Below are 18,390 nucleotides of genomic sequence, written 5' to 3'. Positions count from 1 at the left end.
TAGGCCACGTGACACGATGACGCCATTTTGTGTCGTCTTCCGTCGAACCTTATCATCGACGTAGCAATTAATCACATGGGCGTAGCACTAGCACAGGGAAATTCGCAGCAACCCGAAATTCGGCATTTCCGGGAGAAATCACTGTAAATCGTGGATCAATAATTTATAGCTCGAAACAAAGTCTTCGACTGCCACAATAATTTGTCTACGATTGTTTCCAGCTTTCTTAACGAGTCCTCTCCTTTCTATCCTAGGATAGTAAATAAGGATAGTAATAAACTTTCCGCGCAGGCGAATACGAGAAATTGACAGAGCGAACCGTGCGAAAAGTGAAATTCGATTTCTTGCAATTTTATTATCGCAACACTTTCGTTTCTCGCCTTCGTTTCATCGGCCCTGTTAAATACACGAATTTCGCAATCCGGTCACGTGTGAAAATTCAGCTTAACATTTTGTCTGCTCCTTCTCCCATTAACGTCCGCCTCCTGTTTTATACCGAGCTGGCACGCGAAGGAAGTTCTGCCGGCCGTACATTCGTATACCTGGTATAATACCTGAACAAAACGTATTCAAATTATGCGAACCGTAACAGTAGGTGTGCTCATTTCGATGTCTATAGATCATAGTGTTTCGCGAATTGTTTAATATCGTTCGGAGATCGACCCTGTAAATCGGACCGATAAAACCTGTTGACGTTCACCTGGACAACCACCGAAACTGTATTCCGTTGATGATCGATCGATCTCTTTTTTTTTATTCATATGACACGTTCTTTTTTTTCATATGACGTATACGGACGCCTGTTTACATAGCAATGATTAACCCTTTTAACAGCTCGAAGCTGTTTCGACTTGAAAACTATGGTACTTAGTTCAACCTATGGTACTTCGATTTTTTGTATTAGTTTCGTATCGCATGGATATAAAATTCACTGACCGAATTAATTGCTGTTACATATTTCGTCATTTTTCACAACTCTTTAAATATTAAGCAATCTAGTCGTGTAAAAACTACTTGGAAAAATGGTATAGCAACTTTCAGCGGCGCCTCAGGGTCGCCATTCGAGGGCAAAGGGTTAAGAACGCCGCGAAATTATCGCCTCGTCGACGCACCCTCTCGAACGAATCTGTTCATTTTTCTTTTTCTTTTCTTGCGCAGCCGTTTCACGCCGTCGGCGACGTCGTTCCTTGATCTACGTCGCATTATTCGACCAAAGTGGTCTCGTTTAAATTATGACGGGGGCATTCGATCTCGGATTACAGTTCATTTGGCCGATTTCCAATTACAATTAAACTGATTACCGGCGCGGCGCGGCCGACCGGCCGGCGGACTAACAAAAAGCGCGCAATATCCCGACGTTATCGGCATCGTTCCAGAATGCGGTTGTACGCGAACACGCGCCGAACTTTATTATCTGGTGTGCATCAACCGGCGCACAATGCCCGTTGGATTTCCACGATTTTCACAATGTCCACGCGTGTCCGTGGCCAATTCTCCCCGGCCGCGAATTAACTTAGTCGGCTAACAACTTTTTTCAAACTTCGTTACAGACTTTCGTTGCGCTTTCGTGTCGCCGCCTCGGCGCTTCTTCCATTCGCGCACGATGCCGTCTCATTTCCGGACGTCTTTCGTCGGAAACGCGTCGATGACTCGAGATGCAACCAGTCTCGTATGCGCGGGTCATTTCTGACCCGGACGCTTCTCACGCGAATTGAATTTAAAGACCGTGACAGGGTCGATACGTCGACATACGGAAGTTTGTTTAGGTCGCAAGAAGAAGAATAGAAGAAGAATCTGTTAGGAATTGTTATTAAAATGCTACTGAAAATAATTCTCATTCGACTCGGCTGATATCATAGTAATTTCTGCCTAATTCGCGACGCTCGAATAATCGTGTCTCCTCTTCCGAAATTGTCCATTTATGTGCTTGTCCATTTACCTGAACGCGAATTACGGAGAGAAATCACGGTGTTTCTGAAACGTTAAACTTTACGATGCCGTGTGCGAAAAAAGAAGGAAGGAAATCGATCCGACAACTCGTCGAGAGAGGGAAGACGCCGAGATTTAATATCGATTAAGCGTGGCCTGATGGAACGGCATCGATACGAAGATGTATCGTCGTACAGGCGACCTGCTGCTACTCTGCACAATTGGATTGCTCAGCGAGCATGTTTCAGCTCGCCGTGAACAGGTAGTTAACCGTGGCTACGAGATTCTGTAGCGGGAATCTTATTACTGGTTGCATACGTAAGTGCCATTCGTTGGACGTAATCGGCACGTTCATTGATATTAGCGGAGCGTCTTCGCCTGTCACGGTTCCTCGCGATACCTCTCGCCCAACGTTACGGTAAATTCTGCCTGATTAACCAGCTTGTACAACAAAAAATGGAGATTTTGGGAAGAGGAGATACGATTGTCCGAGCTTTGCTGCTCGTTTTTATAGTCAGTGCGATGCTTTTTAACAGCAATTCCATAATTACGTTAACAGCCGGAAAGGGGTGATTCCTGAGGCGATTCGAAGCAACTTTTTCCTTTAGAAAAATGTTCTCCGGGGCGTCGTTTACGAGTTATTAACGGAAAACAGTGACCAATGAGGCGAGCACTCGGCAATGAGCGGTCGACGCCCGGTTCCAGCCGATTGGCTCGGCCGCCTAGCGCCGCCTCGCGCCAGGCGAGCTCGCTTCTCATTGGTCGCTGTTTTTCGTTAATAACTCGTAAACGATGCCCCGGAGAAAATTATTGTAAAGGAAAAAGTTGCTTCAAATCCTCTCAGGAATCACCCGTTCCCGTGACATTTTTGAGGCGCCCTGTATATTCAACGATTACGACGACAGCTATCAATTTTCACGTTCGAACTTATTACTTCCAATCGATGTTACGCATTGCAACCAAAAATTCCAATAATCTAGATACTTTCGACAAAGAGAGAAAGCGAGAGTGAGGGGGGAGAAGGAGAGAGAGTATATTTGGTTATCGCAATCTCCATTAAAGCGTGCAGGATCTTCCAGCGGAAAGGTGGCTGTACGATATCGAATGGTGACATTTCACGGGAGAAGCGATTGTGGGTCGCTAAGAGGATTGTGGATCACCGTCTGCTATTGGCAACAATAACCGCAGCTCGTCACCCACTCGGTCCGCCTCCCCTGCCATAAATGTGCCACTGATAGGGAGCGACTCTCGATGCGCGTGCTTAATTATACCGGCTCGATCGCGTGAAACGGTAAAAACCGTCGCGCTCGATTCGGTACGCGAAGGATACAGTTCAGAGATTGTTCCATTGACAGATGCTTTTATAGGATACGATCTCAGCGATCTCAGCAAATGAAACATGCCACGAATGCGAAGACGCTGAATTGTAGCATACAAGGCACTCGATGGATTCGAGCTAAGAGGTGGAATTCTTCCATTACACTCGCATAACACGTTACAGTTTTCGCCCACCTGTTGCCGAACACCCCGCTTATCTGCTAACCTTGGCATATTTTATACATTTTACATATTTTCATTGCAGGTCTGCTAATAATAATAATAATAACACAGTACACAATACACGTGCTTAAGTACTAGGAATTGCATAGGAGACGTTCAAATTATAACAGCTGAAACTACGTCTTTTATAATATAATAGTAGTAGTATAATATTTTAATATATTATTTTAATATTGTTGATACAATATAATTTAATAAAGAGATTGTCTGCTCATTATTATTTACTACAGTTTCTCTTGTTTTTGGTCAAATAATATGCACTCGTCTTACTGTTCTACAATCATTTGCTAAACGAAGCCTAGCTAACCCTAAAAGTCAGTGTTATTTTATATTATATTATATTATATTATATTATATTATATTATATTATATTATATTATATTATATTATATTATATTATATTATATTATATTATATTATATTATATTATATTATATTATATTATATTATATTATTTTATATTGCATTGTATTGTATTCTATTGTATCATAATTTTAATAACCTTTATTCTGCTCTCTCGCCATATTGTATTAACGTTATCAATGTTAAAGTGATATCAACTTGAAAAATCAGTCCAACGAATCTGTCGCGAATTTCACGTAATCGTCGGATACTTCTGCACGCATATGATTATGATCGACGAGAAACCAAACAGGGACACCTATTGCAGGCAGCTCTATATGAGCGGTCAAATCTAGCCCTTTGTTGAGAACAGAGTGCAAACGCTATTATCAGTCTATATCAGTGCACAGGCACAATTCTGGCTGATCGAAATCTATTGAAGGAGAGATCGTCAAACAGGCTGTTTCGCCATTATATGGTGCCGGCTACTAGTTTCAGCATGTAGCGAATATTTAAATATTTACCTATACTTGATAATTGATTGATGAATCAATAGCTGGTTTTGATTTCTACGAATCTGTTCGATTTGCAGTATAATGAACGCCTAACAGGCAGGGTGCATCGCTTACGTTGGACTTCGAAATTACTTCCGTCGTTGCAAAAGATCGGAGAAAATGTCAAAACGGTACTTTAATTGAAACAATTGTATTTATAGTATTGATGAAAATATTTATTTAAAGAATCGATAAAAACGTTCAAGATGAAAATTTAATGATTTTCTTTCCCATTCGGAAAATATATTTATAAAGTTTGGAGCACATTTAAAATATCTGCTTTTATCAACGTAAAACCGTGAATGGAGTTGAATCGCGACTATCTGATTCATTAGGCGACAGTCGTCTACCCTAACGGGAATTCTGTAAAGCCAAAACCGATGCATCAAAGAGTTAATCAAAGTCAGTCTATTCCCCTTCCAGAGCAGATCAATCGCTTTCCGTATTTAACGGAGGACGCGTTTCTATCGTCCCTTCACTCTGCCTGTGAAATAAACGCTTTACCACGTGGCATTCTAATAAGCGACGCTGTTCAAGCAAGTATTTTCCTAATAGAACGTGTAATTAAATATTAAACATGAATGGTTGAATTCATTAATGCCAAAAATACAATTATACAATGTTACAAATAAATAACAGTTACCTATGGCATGTTAACTGTACTATATTGTGTATTTTCAAGTACTTTAACAATATTTGTATTCGATTTATACAATAAACAAAGTGGTCATAAGTGTTCTTGTATTATTTTAAATATCAAGGAATTAGGCAAGATATAACAAGAACAATGCAGTAATAAGAACACAAAATTATCAGAATACATGGAATAAATGCATTTCATTGATGTAAGGAATGACATATATCTTCCAATTTTATATTTCTATGCATTCTAATTAGTTATAAACGATTTTCCATTTTATGTTCCAATATTGAAAATTCGAGCAAATGATTCGTGCCGCTTCTCTCATAAGGAACCGTGTAAATTCCGGCACGAATTTTCTGCTGCTTGCAAACAGCCGAATAGCGCCAATTTTATGCAGCGGCAAAACGCCCAAACTATTCGTCAAACAACATAGAATTACCAACTCTGCACCAAAACATTGACTGCCAGCGCCATCTAGTGACAAATGGTAGAACTATTAAATCAATATTTGGCTAGCAGTTTGGGCGTTTTGCCGCTGCATAAAATTGGCGCTATTCGGCTGTTTGCAAGCAGCAGAAAATTCGTGCCGGAATTTACACGGTTCCTTATGAGAGAAGCGGCACGAATCATTTTCTCCAATTTTCAATATTGGAACGTAAAATGAAAAATCGTTTATAACTAATTAATTACAATTCGAATATAAGGAAAATCATTATAATCACTTTGTTAGAACATCTTATAAGATTTATTTCTGTTAGGGAGCTAATGATTCATGCCAGAATCAAGAAAAATTGCTTTCAAACTTTCCCGTCGGAATTTTTAAGTGCTTCAAATAGGTATCGAATTAAAACTTGAAGAATGCACTTTACGATAAGCATAATTCAATTAAAAAATAATTATAGTATATATCAGAAATTGAAAAAAAATGACGGATTGTACCGAAGTCTTAATTTTCAAATGCATGGGTTCCAGAAAAATGATATTTATAATAAAAATGCAATTATTTACACACAACTATATATTTTAAGTTTTTTAATTTATTTAACAGATATAGATACACTTAAAATTGTGTTAAAAATATCTTAATTAGATGAATTATTGCGCAGGTACTATTTTTGTATATTTTACAATATATTATTTATACAGAAATTGAACATCGAAAGGAAAAGTCATGATTATTGCATGTAATTTCTCAGTTCTCATCGGTAAGTGTGTTGGGGTAATTGAGCTTATTAATATTGACATATTTTACACACATATCATTTACAACATCTGGTACTTTGTAAATATATATGTATAGGGATACATTCTGTATATTCCATGCAAAGCACTGATAACATTATAATTACACAGAGCACCAAGAGCTATATATCTAAATGATCTGTTAAATATTAGTAACAATACCTTTCAAATAATTTTATTTCTAATATATTATAATTTTAGAAAATGAATAAAGTATTTCATCAAATAATGTGCCTATTGACAGAAGGGCTATCTTTTAACTCGTCCGAGATAATATCCGGAATAATACAAATATACAAATAACGTCCGGAATAATACAAAATGAAAAAAGCAATCTAACAAATAACAATTCAACTATTTTGTGTTATTATAGTGTAATTAATTATTTTCACATGTTGTAATTATTTTCATTATTACTAAAGCATTCAGGTCTGTGCACTCATTCCTAGGGAGTCATTGTACCCATGTCTCTATAGAAGAATTGTGTAAAAAGCTGCTTCGGCAAGCAAACTTTGTACCTAAAAACCATATGAAAAATAGCTATAAAATTACCTATACAGGTATTTTTTTAAATTTTGCATATTATAATCTGATGGAAGGAAAACTACAAAGAAAGGGGATCCCAAACGTTATAAACTTTAGTGCTCCTTTATAGCCAGTTACTACGTCTGGGGGTCTTTGTTGACTTACAACACACCTTGAGCACTTTGTATCGCGAACTGCGATCAGTCTCCCAAGGTGCTTCAGTGTTAAGGTGCATCAAATTCTCACCTAAGCATCTTAAAGGCCCATTAAGTAAGTTTTGGCGTGTATCACACCCAGAGAGGGTAGTGATTTATTTTTCGTGATAAAACACGAAGTTCCTAGCTAAAACATAAAATCACTAGCAATTAAAAAAATAACCGAAATCATTTATATGCAATGAAATAAACTATCAAAAAGGAAAACACCTGCTTACTCGTCCATATAGAATGATTTTATAGAACACTAATATTCAATAACAAAATTGAGTTTCCTTTCTTAATTATTTAACATCTCTGAGGTAGTTACATGAAAATGAATAGTATCACCTTTTTATTTGATTTTTATCTTATGTAATTTAAGTTTAAATCCAAGTAATTCTGAAAGCACTCCTGAAAGAGCAGATAACAGTACCACTTTTGTGATTGTATACAGATAGGGATTCGCTGATAGACCAGATATTTTGAATGGACTTTCAAGTTCCTGTAAAACAATGTTAGTTATTCAATATAATCAAAATATTTGCAAATACAGCTTATGATTTAAAAAGAAAGCAATAACCTGCATTACCTTTATCAGATCAGCTGCCAATTTGAGTACGTTATTCGCTACCATGAGCTCTTCCTTTTTATGTGGTTTTTGTTCTATTTGTAAATATAAATTAATCTAGAAACGAACGAAATAAAGTTGCTGGTGAATCAAGCAGAATTTAGAATGCACATTAACTATTACGAATCTAATCTATTACTGTAATTACCTGTTCTGTTATTAAGACAGACAGATTTCTATATTTTTTATTAATTTTCGTGCCCAGCGTCATAAAACGTAATATAAATATTCCAAGAGAAAAGCTCCATGATAAAGCTTCAACGTTATATCGGGAATGCAAACTTTCAAGATCCTGCAAAATTACAATGTATACAAAGTCAGACAGTCTTCTCGTGTTACTATTCTTTAACATTTATTTACTTATTACCTTAATTAATTCCAAGCTCACAAATGATAACAATAGTAATGTAACTACAAATACTGCTGATACTATTACATCTACAGAACGTTGTGGACCTCTCCTCTATAACAAATTGTATAACAATTGTGTATCTTTAATCATTTTTTCTCTTTTGTTGTTATATAATAATATTTTAAAACAAATACAAAGAAAAACATTATAATATTTTTTTACACAACTTACTTTCAGATAAGATCTAACGCTCAACCACAATTTAATATTTCGCACTTTATTTAATCGGAAGTGTGGTAAATCCGATTTTCTTGCACGTCTTGATGATGTTAAATGTGAAAACAGTTTAGCATATAAAAGCCTTTGCTTATAAGTACGTTCAGCAACTGCTAATAGAAAAAATAGTAAAGAAGATAACATAAGCCTCTCGAATGCTGATATAAGAATTACTACACGTTCCCTGAAATCAAGTTAACAATTCGTTAAATTAATTTATTCTAATTTCTTTTATGACACATCGAAAATCAGAATCTTATTATACAATAAATCTGTATTTACCAAAGAGTTGCCCCAAACGTTAATCCTATTATTTTACATAAAATATCGCTGTATGTTTCCAAATTAACGGAAATCAAATCATTTGGTATGAAGGAACTGGTTAGATTACTGCTATTGTCCATTCCAGCGTGATCACTTAACCGATTTATAGACGGTATTAACGATAAAGCCACGCTGACCATCAGCCCCCCATAAAAATAACTCATACTCTCTGGCATTGATTCTACTTTAGCAATAATTGCTGAACTGATGTCTAGCACAGATAGCTCAGCTTTTTTTACATCGCGTCGTGCCCATATAGTACACGAAACTGAAAAATTTTAAATAATAATTATAGTGACCATTATATAGTGACAATTTGTAATTTATTATTTCTATATACATTACCACGGTCGCACGAAGCACAACTAGAACTAAGCATTATAGAAGGCGGTAATTCAAATTCCCAAGAGAAAGGATGCTCCACGAATTCTGAATAATTTTTGTTAGTTTCATTATGGATATCAGACTCCTCAAGCTCCGAACTGTAAAAATGTTTATTATATCTATTATATTATCTTATTTATAATATTGAAGTCTATATGTATAATTTCATTATACAAAAGAGAAGTAAAAATATGACCTTAAAATTGCAAGAAATTAATTTAATGTATATTTAATTCCGCACCTATAGCTGCATTCATCGCTATTTGTAGTTACTCCCATCCACTCAGTAGCAGATGTTGTGGCTTCTGTCAAATGATTTATGGCAGCTTCTTCACATTCTCCTTCTTCCTCGCTTTCGCATTGTTGTCGACCTTCTCTTGGCCCAATCATGATGGGGGTAGGCACTTTATCCTTTAGAAAATGATTCTCAAAATTTAATAATTTATTATTTAGAGAGAGAGAGAGAGAGAGAGAGAGAGAGAGGAGAGAGAGAGAGGTGTACATCATATTAAGTTTTACAATTAAGTAAAACGTTTGTGAAACCTAATTATGTCACATAATAAAATATAACACTGCAAGAAAATTAAAAAATAGACATTTAACCGTATGTCGCGAAACGTTACGAATATAAAATTAGTTCTAATAATTTGTTTAGCAATAAACACAATTATTCGTCATACAAAACTTATACTACCTCTTTATTAAGGACGTAAGTGTGTCCATAAAACATGAGAAATATTTTCTACTTTCTGATAATAGTATGAAAAATCAAATTTTAACAGAACTAAAGCTGCTTACCATTTTATTAGAAGTTTCTCCTACGCTTTTTGAAGAATTATCTTCAGTCTTCAATAACTCACGTGCTGCATGGAAAGTGGAACACAATCATTTAGCTAATTTGCCATCTTACCTTTCTAAGGAAAACTCATGTTAGCAGTTCAAAATCCGACATTTTTAAAAATAAATATAATATGTATGCACACTGGTAAAATTTAACAATATGTTAAATATGTTAATACAGTATCCAATTTCAATTTGTTATATTTTAATAATTTTAACATTCAACTGAAAAGTATTATAAGTCAAACCTGAAAATTTAGATTGCAATAAGGTCTGTTGACTAGCAGAATCATCATTATTTTTATGCAATACAGCTCTTCTTTTCTTAGGCTTGTCTAACATTGCTTGTGCAGCCCCTTTATCATTGTCACTCGATACATTTCCATTTAAACTTTCAAATCCATCATCATCTTGATGTATATTTCTTACATATGGAACATCATCTATAAAAAGAATATATACAGTGACTATAAATTAATATTAACATTATACATGGTCACCTAACTAACTGTGATCACCTAATTCTAAATAAGTAAAATAAATATTTAAATGATCCCATTTAAATTAGATATATTGCATTATATTAATATGTATATACTAATAATAATTAATAATAATATTACAATCTACTAACTTGATTGAATACGACTAGTCGTAGCTTCATTCATAAGAAGAGGATTGTTCACAGCCGCATTATTTAGCTCATTATTACAGGATGCTTGAACATTCATAAATTCCTTTAAAGATAAGATACTATTAAGGCTGCTTTTAAAACGTTGTTAATTATGGACACTTTTGATTAATAAATTGTAATTACCTGAGACAGGCTAACAGTCAAGGAATTTTCAATTTCAACTTTCTTTGCAAATCGCACAGAAGTCAATACTTCCCCGCTTGCTCTACTAGCTTTCTCAGAAGCATTATCTTGAAATGACTTGGAATCTTCATGTATACCTATGGAAACATATAATTGGTAAAAAGATTATATGTATATCTTGCGAAAGCAACACTTACGTAAACTATGTCTTGTTCTCGATTTTCCCAATCTACATCTTGTGTGCCTGGAGCGCCTAATTATTCTCTGTTTACTATGTCCGTTTGTTACTATTGGACCTGAATGTGTTGACACAATATGGGAATGAACGATGCATAGAGTAAGCATCATAATAGCAGGTATTAATACTTCTGATGTAGTCACAATCTAAAATACAAGTATATCATTTTTAAATATTTTTTTAAAAAGCTTTTGTATAACTCAACATAAATGCAATGATTTCATACATCACTTTCATCATCTTTTGCCATTTGATAAAAATATATACACATATTGATCAACTGCAAACTATACAGTAGTAAAAATAATATAAAAATTTTTGAACTAGTTTGTTGTGTCCACCATTTTCTATATAAAGGTAGAAATAATAGCCTTTGAAAAGCCAGACAAGCTACTGTAGACAATCCATGCTTTGGCTTGGCTTTTGGGAAAGAAGAACCTATAAAGGATTTTTGTTAATCATTCCTGATTATTAACTAAATATTTTCTAATTACTTATTTAAACATTAAGCTGTTTCAAAAAATATTAAATAATCCATAGAATCCACATTTGAAACTTTACCTCGCACAAGATCTACATCGATCAGTTCTGTTTTAAGTTTTGCAGTTCTCATTGGAACATGTGTAAATCCCCCAAGTATATGTTGCTCTACAGTTTTCTCCCATTGTTGTTTATCATAAGTACCAATTTTCCTCTGATACCTGAAATAGAAAAGTTATTTATCTCTCAGGTTGAATATATTTTATACTCAAATCATTTTCTTCATAATATAACATCGAATGAAAACATTTCTTACCAATGTACCAGCTCATTTAATTTCATTTTTGCTGATTGCTATCGCAGTCCTACAGTGTCGCTATTAATTTTTAATTTTGCCCAACAATTGGACGTGTCTGAATAAGCGGAAGATAATTTTGTGTATATTTTTGTTAGTACGTGTAAAGAAAATGTTGCTTCCATAATATATAAGGAGCAATAACTGGTAAAAGCTTTTTATTTCACGATATTCAAACAGTCGAAAAACACAAAGTGTGACTGACGTTTGTGATACATTTGTTAATTTCTACGTCATTGTCGAAAACACACGATCGTTTAAGTAATTCTCAATAACAACTGTGACAATGAAGTACGTATCACGATGATCTTCAATTGTCTTTAATTTATAATGTATTTACTAATCAAATCTGATGCAATGAATATGATATGCCTCAACATAACTGGCAATGGGCAATATCAATTCTACTCCATTCTATTCTACTATATTCCTTGTCGACAGTGCCAGTGCCGTATCATTAACAGTTGGAGCGGAATGTGATTGTACGATCTATGTAAAGTATTGTACATACTATATGTACACATACATACAGTAGATACCGTAAGGCAGATTTACAATGATTTCTATATAACGTGAATGCATCGACATAAGAATATATGGGCAATATGGATGAAGCATATGTGCTGCATTAGATCATATCATGGACCTAAAGAACTGAGCATAAACTGCCAATTAAATTCCGATAAATAGAATCGATACCCAAAAATCGATTCTTATAAAACATCGATACGTTAGAATCGATTATTTTTAAAAAGAATCGAAAAAGAAAAATTCTAGACGAAAATAATCAAGAATGATAGATGTGTCTTGAACGTAAAAACATAAAAGAAAAAGACGTGTGTAAGATCAAAAGTTCTAATGAAATTGGTACAATAATCAATTATCTGTCGTCAAATTGTGATTGTAATTTCGTTGCAACCACGGACTTAGTAATAGAGGGACGGTGCACAAACTAGACGAGTGGGCCCACGGACTTAAGAATGGAACATGACAAATGAAAACATGTAACGTGGTGCATCGAGATGGGTGCCGGTTCATAAAATATATTTGATATTATTATTAAGTAATGTCACGTTTCAAACGATACCATTTTACCTTACACATGCATTTATAACACGATTAATATAATATATAACAGTATTTAGGAAAATATTTTTGAAATGTCTGTTATTAGTATAGGGTTACTTATTGGACTTTTATCGTCAGTGAACGGAGTACGTGAGTACGAGAAAAAAGATTTAATCGCTCTAAGGGAAGAAGTGCGATCCATGTTTGATCATGCTTACTCGAGTTACTTAGCATATGCATACCCTTACGACGAGCTTCGCTCATTGAGTTGCGATGGATTCGACACATGGGGCAGCTTTTCGTTGACGCTTATCGATGCTTTGGACACTCTTGCCGTGATGGGTAATTTTTCCGAATTTCGACGCGTGGCAGAAATAATAAGTGGTAGAGCAAATTTTGAAGCCAATATAAACGTGTCTGTATTTGAAACTAACATACGAGTAGTTGGAGGATTGCTCAGTGCTCACCTTCTGTCACGTAAAGCTGGCATCAATCTGGAACCTGGCTGGCCGTGCAATGGTCCCTTATTGCGTCTTGCAGAGGACATGGCTAAAAGATTGATTGCTGCTTTTGATACTCCAACAGGAATGCCTTATGGTACAGTCAATTTAAAATATGGAGTACCCGAAGGTGAAACAAGTATTACATGTACTGCTGGCATAGGTACATTTCTCTTGGAATTTGGGACCCTGTCAAGATTAACTGGGGACCCATTGTACGAAGAGGTAGCCTTGAACGCTATTAAAGCATTGCATTACTACAAATCAAATATCGGACTTGTTGGTAATCACATAGATGTATTAACTGGACATTGGACGGCCCAAGATTCAGGAATCGGTGCAGGTGTAGATTCTTATTTTGAATATTTAGCGAAGGGCACGTTGCTGTTCCAAGATCCATTGTTGGCATCTATTTTTCAAGAACATAAGGCAGCGATTGAAAAATATATCCGTCGGGCAGATTGGCATTTATGGGTTTCTATGACAAAAGGTCAAGTCACTTTACCTGTGTTTCAGTCTTTGGATGCTTATTGGCCTGGAGTGTTGAGTCTTTTCGGAGAAATTGGAGATGCTATGAAATCGTTGCATAATTACCATCGTGTTTGGAAGCAATTTGGATTTACTCCAGAATTTTATAATATTCCTCAAGCCGAAGCAGGCACTAACAGAGAAGGATATCCATTAAGACCAGAATTGATAGAATCGGTTATGTACTTGTATAGAGCAACGAGCGATCCTTATTTGATTCAAGTTGGAGTAGACATATTAAGAAGTTTGCAACATAGTGCTAAAACAACATGCGGCTATGCAACTATAAATGATGTTAGAGACCATCGAAAGGCAGATAGGATGGAATCTTTTTTTTTAGCAGAGACAACAAAATATCTCTATCTTCTCTTTGATCCTGATAATTTTATTCATAATTCAGGCCAGAAAGGAGAAGTTATCCAAACACAATGGGGTCAATGTATTGTAGATGCAGGGGGATACATTTTCAATACGGAAGCACACCCTATAGATCCTGGAGCACTATATTGTTGTCATCCAAGTCAGAATTTGTTTTCTGATCAGAAAGCAACGTTATGGAAATTCATTCCAGTTAATGACCAAAAAGAGGAGGAACATATAGAACAGAATATGCCATACCAAGAAGATAACAAAGAAAAGGATGATGGTAAACAACCGATCGAAATAATAAAACTGTCTGAAATAAGACATACTTTCATAAACGATATAGAGAACAGTGTAAATAAAAATGCGGTTAATCCTATGCCACCTATAAATTATAAGACTGATGAAATTATAACATCCGAGAAAGAAGATAATTTGAATGCAGACAATCGAAATCCCGAGTCACTGAAAGTACAAGTCATTGCACCTCCCTCAGTAATTTATAAAGTTGATGATAGCGAAAGTATTGATACTTTTGAAACACCGTCTACATCCCATGGAGATTATTGTACACCCATTGTGGGAAATGATACAGAATCATTTATTAAACAAACTAATACAAAAATAACAAGATTTGAACCACAAATATTACTTGAAAATATTAGGAAAAGAAATTTATACCCGACAAATATTACCGCGAGAATGAATTATCACATGTTATCTTGTCAATCTCAATCATTCTTGCAACGTATATCAATTGTTGGAGAATTTTTTTAATGATATTTAAAATAATGTTACGTATTAAAACGCATAGTTTTTATTTCAATAACCCTTCATTGTTATTATTGTTAATGATAACTGTTTTAAAATAATTTCAATCGAACCAGAAACTTTTTCAGCACAAATGACTGCTCAATATTTAATAAAAAGTTGAAGGAAAAGATTAACTTGTAATAATAATTAAATGTAGCATAATATTATTTTCAACAAGTTAAATTACAAATTCAAATGACGTGCTTTGTACAACAAGAAATCAAATTTTGTCTCAATATACACTAAGCTAGCTAGAGAATTACATCGGAGAGATTCGTAGATATAACAATATTATCTTCTATAAATTCCAATGCAAGGGGCGCTCTTGTATAAATCATAGTTTCTTAGTAATTATTTAGAGTATAATCATAGTGGGTTGGTACCTGAACGAAACGTTTCGACGCGCGACACTAGCGCCGCGAGAATTCTTTCTACGATGGCACGGCACATATTACCAGAGACGTATAACATAGTTTCAATTATTTAATGAGAGATTAATATTGGTGAGATTCAAAATATGGAAATATAAATATTAAGCATTCTATGCTATGGATATTTTTACATAAGGCATGCTGCCACTTACCAACCGTATAGAATGAAATGTCACTAACTTTCAATACAAATTCGTATCGTTACGTTATTCATTAATAAATTTTATTAATAACGTTATCATTTTATGTGCCACCATATGGGCAACATGTGTCATTTTTATGAAGAAATCGTTATTAAATATGCTTTCATATGAAGATTGCATAAGATTGCGTAACAGTATAGATGTATATTCGCTATACAGGTAAGGAGTTAAAGGGGGAACTTCCATGGGGAATTACTGCAAAGTCCCGACCCCTTCCACTCATCGTGTTCAAACATATAAATAGCCCGCGCGTACCCTTGCTTCATTAAACGTATTAAAGTCAAGCACGAAGGTGATTCTGATACTGTCAGAAGTAAAAAAAACTTCAACAAAATAATTCAAAGTAAGTAGATTGTGTTCTTAACAATATCTTGTCATTTTTTAAATCTTTCAAATAAATCTACATTTATATAATCTCAACTTGTTCTGTAATATCGTTCGAAACGAGGAATCCATGTACAGCTACTTCATTAATACAAGCTACTCTGTTACACCGCACATTTTAAAATCGAAAAATACTGTCTCTACATTTCTTTCAAACTTTGAAGTTTATCAGTTTACATATCAGTGCGTATATAAGTGTTGTAATGTAATTTCAATACGAATTATACATATGACATGTAATTATATCCTTTTGCCAGATGAACAGTGGTCGGGATAACAACAGGACCAATCAATGTAACCCGAATCACACCAGGACTGGGCCTGGTCATAATACGGGCTACCATGGAGCTGCGACAAAAGCAGACCTGGACAATCATGCCAGGCAAATGAACCCTAACAACCCGCGATATCAGAAGTAATCTATTCTACAGAATGTATTTCTTCCAAAATGTATCCTAATTATGGTTGATTACATTTAATTTGGAATAAAAGTTAAACCTTGTATATTTTGTATTATTCCTCAATGTTATTATTCCTCACTTGTCCCAAAATTCCAACACCAGCGGATGTCATAGTTGAAATACAACGGAATTTATTAATCTTTCATAGAATAAATGTGTCTTTCAACTTAAGATAATTGTTAAACATTAGAAAATTAATCATATTCAATAAGAATCCAAAACTAATAATTTTCAAATCTAATATATCACTACGGCAAATCGCTCTCGGCTGGTTGTTTTATCCAAAATCCCCAAGTCGAAAACTGCGTCCCACTCTGTATCTTAGGTGGACTTCGAAATACTTTTATTCTTACACGAGGCACATTGTCTGAAACAAGCATTCGGTATCATTGTAAATCAACTGTTAATACAGTATTGCGACTTAGCATTACATTAAGTTACGCGAACCTGCAAACAAAGTGCAACAACATATTACTGACAAATGCGTAGGTAAAGCTTATGTACTGCTAATAAATAATTTTAATGACCATAAAATGAAAGAAGACATTCTGACAAAGTACATTTTGGTTGAACAATTTTTATATGTAGAAGCAGTTAGTCGAGATTTAATTTTCACGAACATTGTTTATCATATATAATTAATAAAAATACAATACCATCCTCCGTAGTATCCGCCTGAATAAATTTCTTTACAATATTCTGTTCGGCGTTCACGAAAATTGCCAATGAAAAAAGATACAATAAACCAGCAATCTTCTATAAAAATTAGAATATACGGACAGCTAGCGCAGCAACAGATAAGAAATGGAATAGAAATGTTTTTCGCAAACAACTTACCAATAAATCCATCGCGATCGCTATATAACTGCAATGCCATTTTCCAATCGAACGGCTTTTTTATGTACTGATAAGCAGTTTCCAGAGCATAACGAATTAATGTCACGCTTCTTTCATGCGCTTCCTCGTAGAAAGTGTATTCTTTTCGTCTTGTGAAAGATACTGGAAGTTGCGGATAATTTCTATTGTTATTTCATCAAAAATACTTATTCGGCTAAGACATTTGAAACCAAACTTTCTCTTGCAGGTTGTATCGATCCCTTTATTCGTATACCTTCAAAGATAAAGGAAACGACCACTATAATGGAATGGAAATTATCCGCAGCTTCCAGGATCTTTCACAAGACGAAAAAAGAACTTTCTCTACGACGAAGCCTATGAAAGAAGCGTGACGTTAATTCGTTATGCTCTGGAAACTGGTTATCAGTACATAAAGGGACCGTCCGATTGGAACATGGCATTGCAGTTATAGCGATCGCGATGGATTTATTGGTAAGTTGTTTGCGAAGAACATTTTTATTCCATTTCTTATCTGTTGCTACGCTAGCTGTCCGTATATTCTAATTTTTATAGAAGATTGCTGGTTTATTGTATCTTTTTGCATTGGCAATTTTCGTGAACGCCGAACAGAATATTGAAAAAAGATTTATTCAGGGGGATACAACGGAGGATGGTATTGTATTTTTGTTAATTATATATGATAAACAATGTTCGTGAAAATTAAATCTCGACTAACTGCTTCTACATACAAAAATTGTTCAACCAAAATGTACTTTGTACAATGCTTGTTTCAGACAATGTGCCTCGTGTAAGAATAAAAGTATTTCGAAGTCCACCTAAGATACAGAGTGGGACGCAGTTTTCGACTTGGGGATTTTGGATAAAACAACCAGCCGAGAGCGATTTGCCGTAGTGATATATTAGATTTGAAAATTATTAGTTTTGGATTCTTATTGAATATGATTAATTTTCTAATGTTTAACAATTATCTTAAGTTGAAAGACACATTTATTCTATGAAAGATTAATAAATTCCGTTGTATTTCAACTATGACATCCGCTGGTGTTGGAATTTTGGGACAAGTGAGGAATAATAACATTGAGGAATAATACAAAA

The 18,390-nt window shown here is 34.7% G+C and overlaps 2 protein-coding genes and 1 long non-coding RNA gene across 11 annotated transcripts; 2 read left to right on the top strand and 1 right to left on the bottom strand.

Moving 5' to 3' along the window:
• Positions 1–6,045: 6,045 nt before the first annotated feature.
• Positions 6,046–12,161, bottom strand: phtf (putative homeodomain transcription factor). 8 transcript variants are annotated; one of them, XR_013034735.1, is made up of 18 exons: positions 11,648–12,161; positions 11,413–11,552; positions 11,078–11,289; positions 10,811–10,997; positions 10,614–10,750; positions 10,431–10,533; positions 10,045–10,239; positions 9,755–9,819; positions 9,198–9,367; positions 8,918–9,054; positions 8,531–8,840; positions 8,204–8,432; positions 7,988–8,083; positions 7,769–7,912; positions 7,582–7,677; positions 7,229–7,494; positions 7,042–7,137; positions 6,046–6,788 (listed from the first exon to the last, which is right to left on the bottom strand). XR_013034735.1 is itself a non-coding variant. In XM_076526155.1 (17 exons), the coding sequence occupies exons 1-16, from the start codon at positions 11,671–11,673 to the stop codon at positions 7,345–7,347; spliced, it is 2,397 nt and encodes a 798-aa protein (XP_076382270.1). In that variant the 5' UTR covers positions 11,674–12,161; the 3' UTR covers positions 6,046–7,137; positions 7,341–7,344. The 8 variants fall into 8 exon arrangements, 3 of the variants coding, with proteins under 3 accessions (XP_076382270.1, XP_076382271.1, XP_076382269.1); XR_013034736.1 differs by having other exon boundaries at positions 7,341–7,494; XR_013034732.1 differs by having other exon boundaries at positions 6,968–7,494.
• A 300-nt stretch (positions 12,162–12,461) lies between these two features.
• On the top strand, positions 12,462–16,480 carry Edem1 (ER degradation-enhancing alpha-mannosidase-like protein 2). 2 transcript variants are annotated; one of them, XM_033476917.2, is made up of 3 exons: positions 12,462–13,351; positions 13,418–15,935; positions 16,234–16,480. In XM_033476917.2, the coding sequence occupies exons 1-2, from the start codon at positions 12,847–12,849 to the stop codon at positions 14,920–14,922; spliced, it is 2,010 nt and encodes a 669-aa protein (XP_033332808.1). In that variant the 5' UTR covers positions 12,462–12,846; the 3' UTR covers positions 14,923–15,935; positions 16,234–16,480. The 2 variants fall into 2 exon arrangements, with proteins under 2 accessions (XP_033332808.1, XP_033332807.1); XM_033476916.2 differs by having other exon boundaries at positions 12,463–15,935.
• Positions 16,481–17,335: 855 nt separating this feature from the next.
• LOC143260448 (uncharacterized) lies at positions 17,336–18,390 on the top strand. Its single transcript, XR_013034629.1, has 3 exons — positions 17,336–17,766; positions 17,848–17,947; positions 18,069–18,390. It is a non-coding gene; the product is annotated as an uncharacterized LOC143260448 (long non-coding RNA).

The sequence above is a fragment of the Megalopta genalis genome, chromosome 13, assembly GCF_051020955.1.
Source record: "Megalopta genalis isolate 19385.01 chromosome 13, iyMegGena1_principal, whole genome shotgun sequence".
Lineage (NCBI taxonomy): Eukaryota > Metazoa > Arthropoda > Insecta > Hymenoptera > Halictidae > Megalopta > Megalopta genalis.
The sequence above is the reverse complement of the archived record's forward strand: the minus strand, read 5'-3'. Positions and strand labels throughout refer to the sequence as shown.

Coding starts and splice junctions, on each gene's coding strand:
- phtf (XM_076526154.1), bottom strand. CDS start 11,673: ATGAAATTAAATGAGCTGGTACATTG. Junction 10,240..10,430: donor GACTAGTCGTATTCAATCAA/GTTAGTAGATTG, acceptor TTCTTTTTATAG/ATGATGTTCCATATGTAAGA. Junction 9,055..9,197: donor AGCGATGAATGCAGCTATAG/GTGCGGAATTAA, acceptor ACATTTTTACAG/TTCGGAGCTTGAGGAGTCTG.
- Edem1 (XM_033476916.2), top strand. CDS start 12,847: ATGTCTGTTATTAGTATAGGGTTACTTATTGGACTTTTATCGTCAGTG.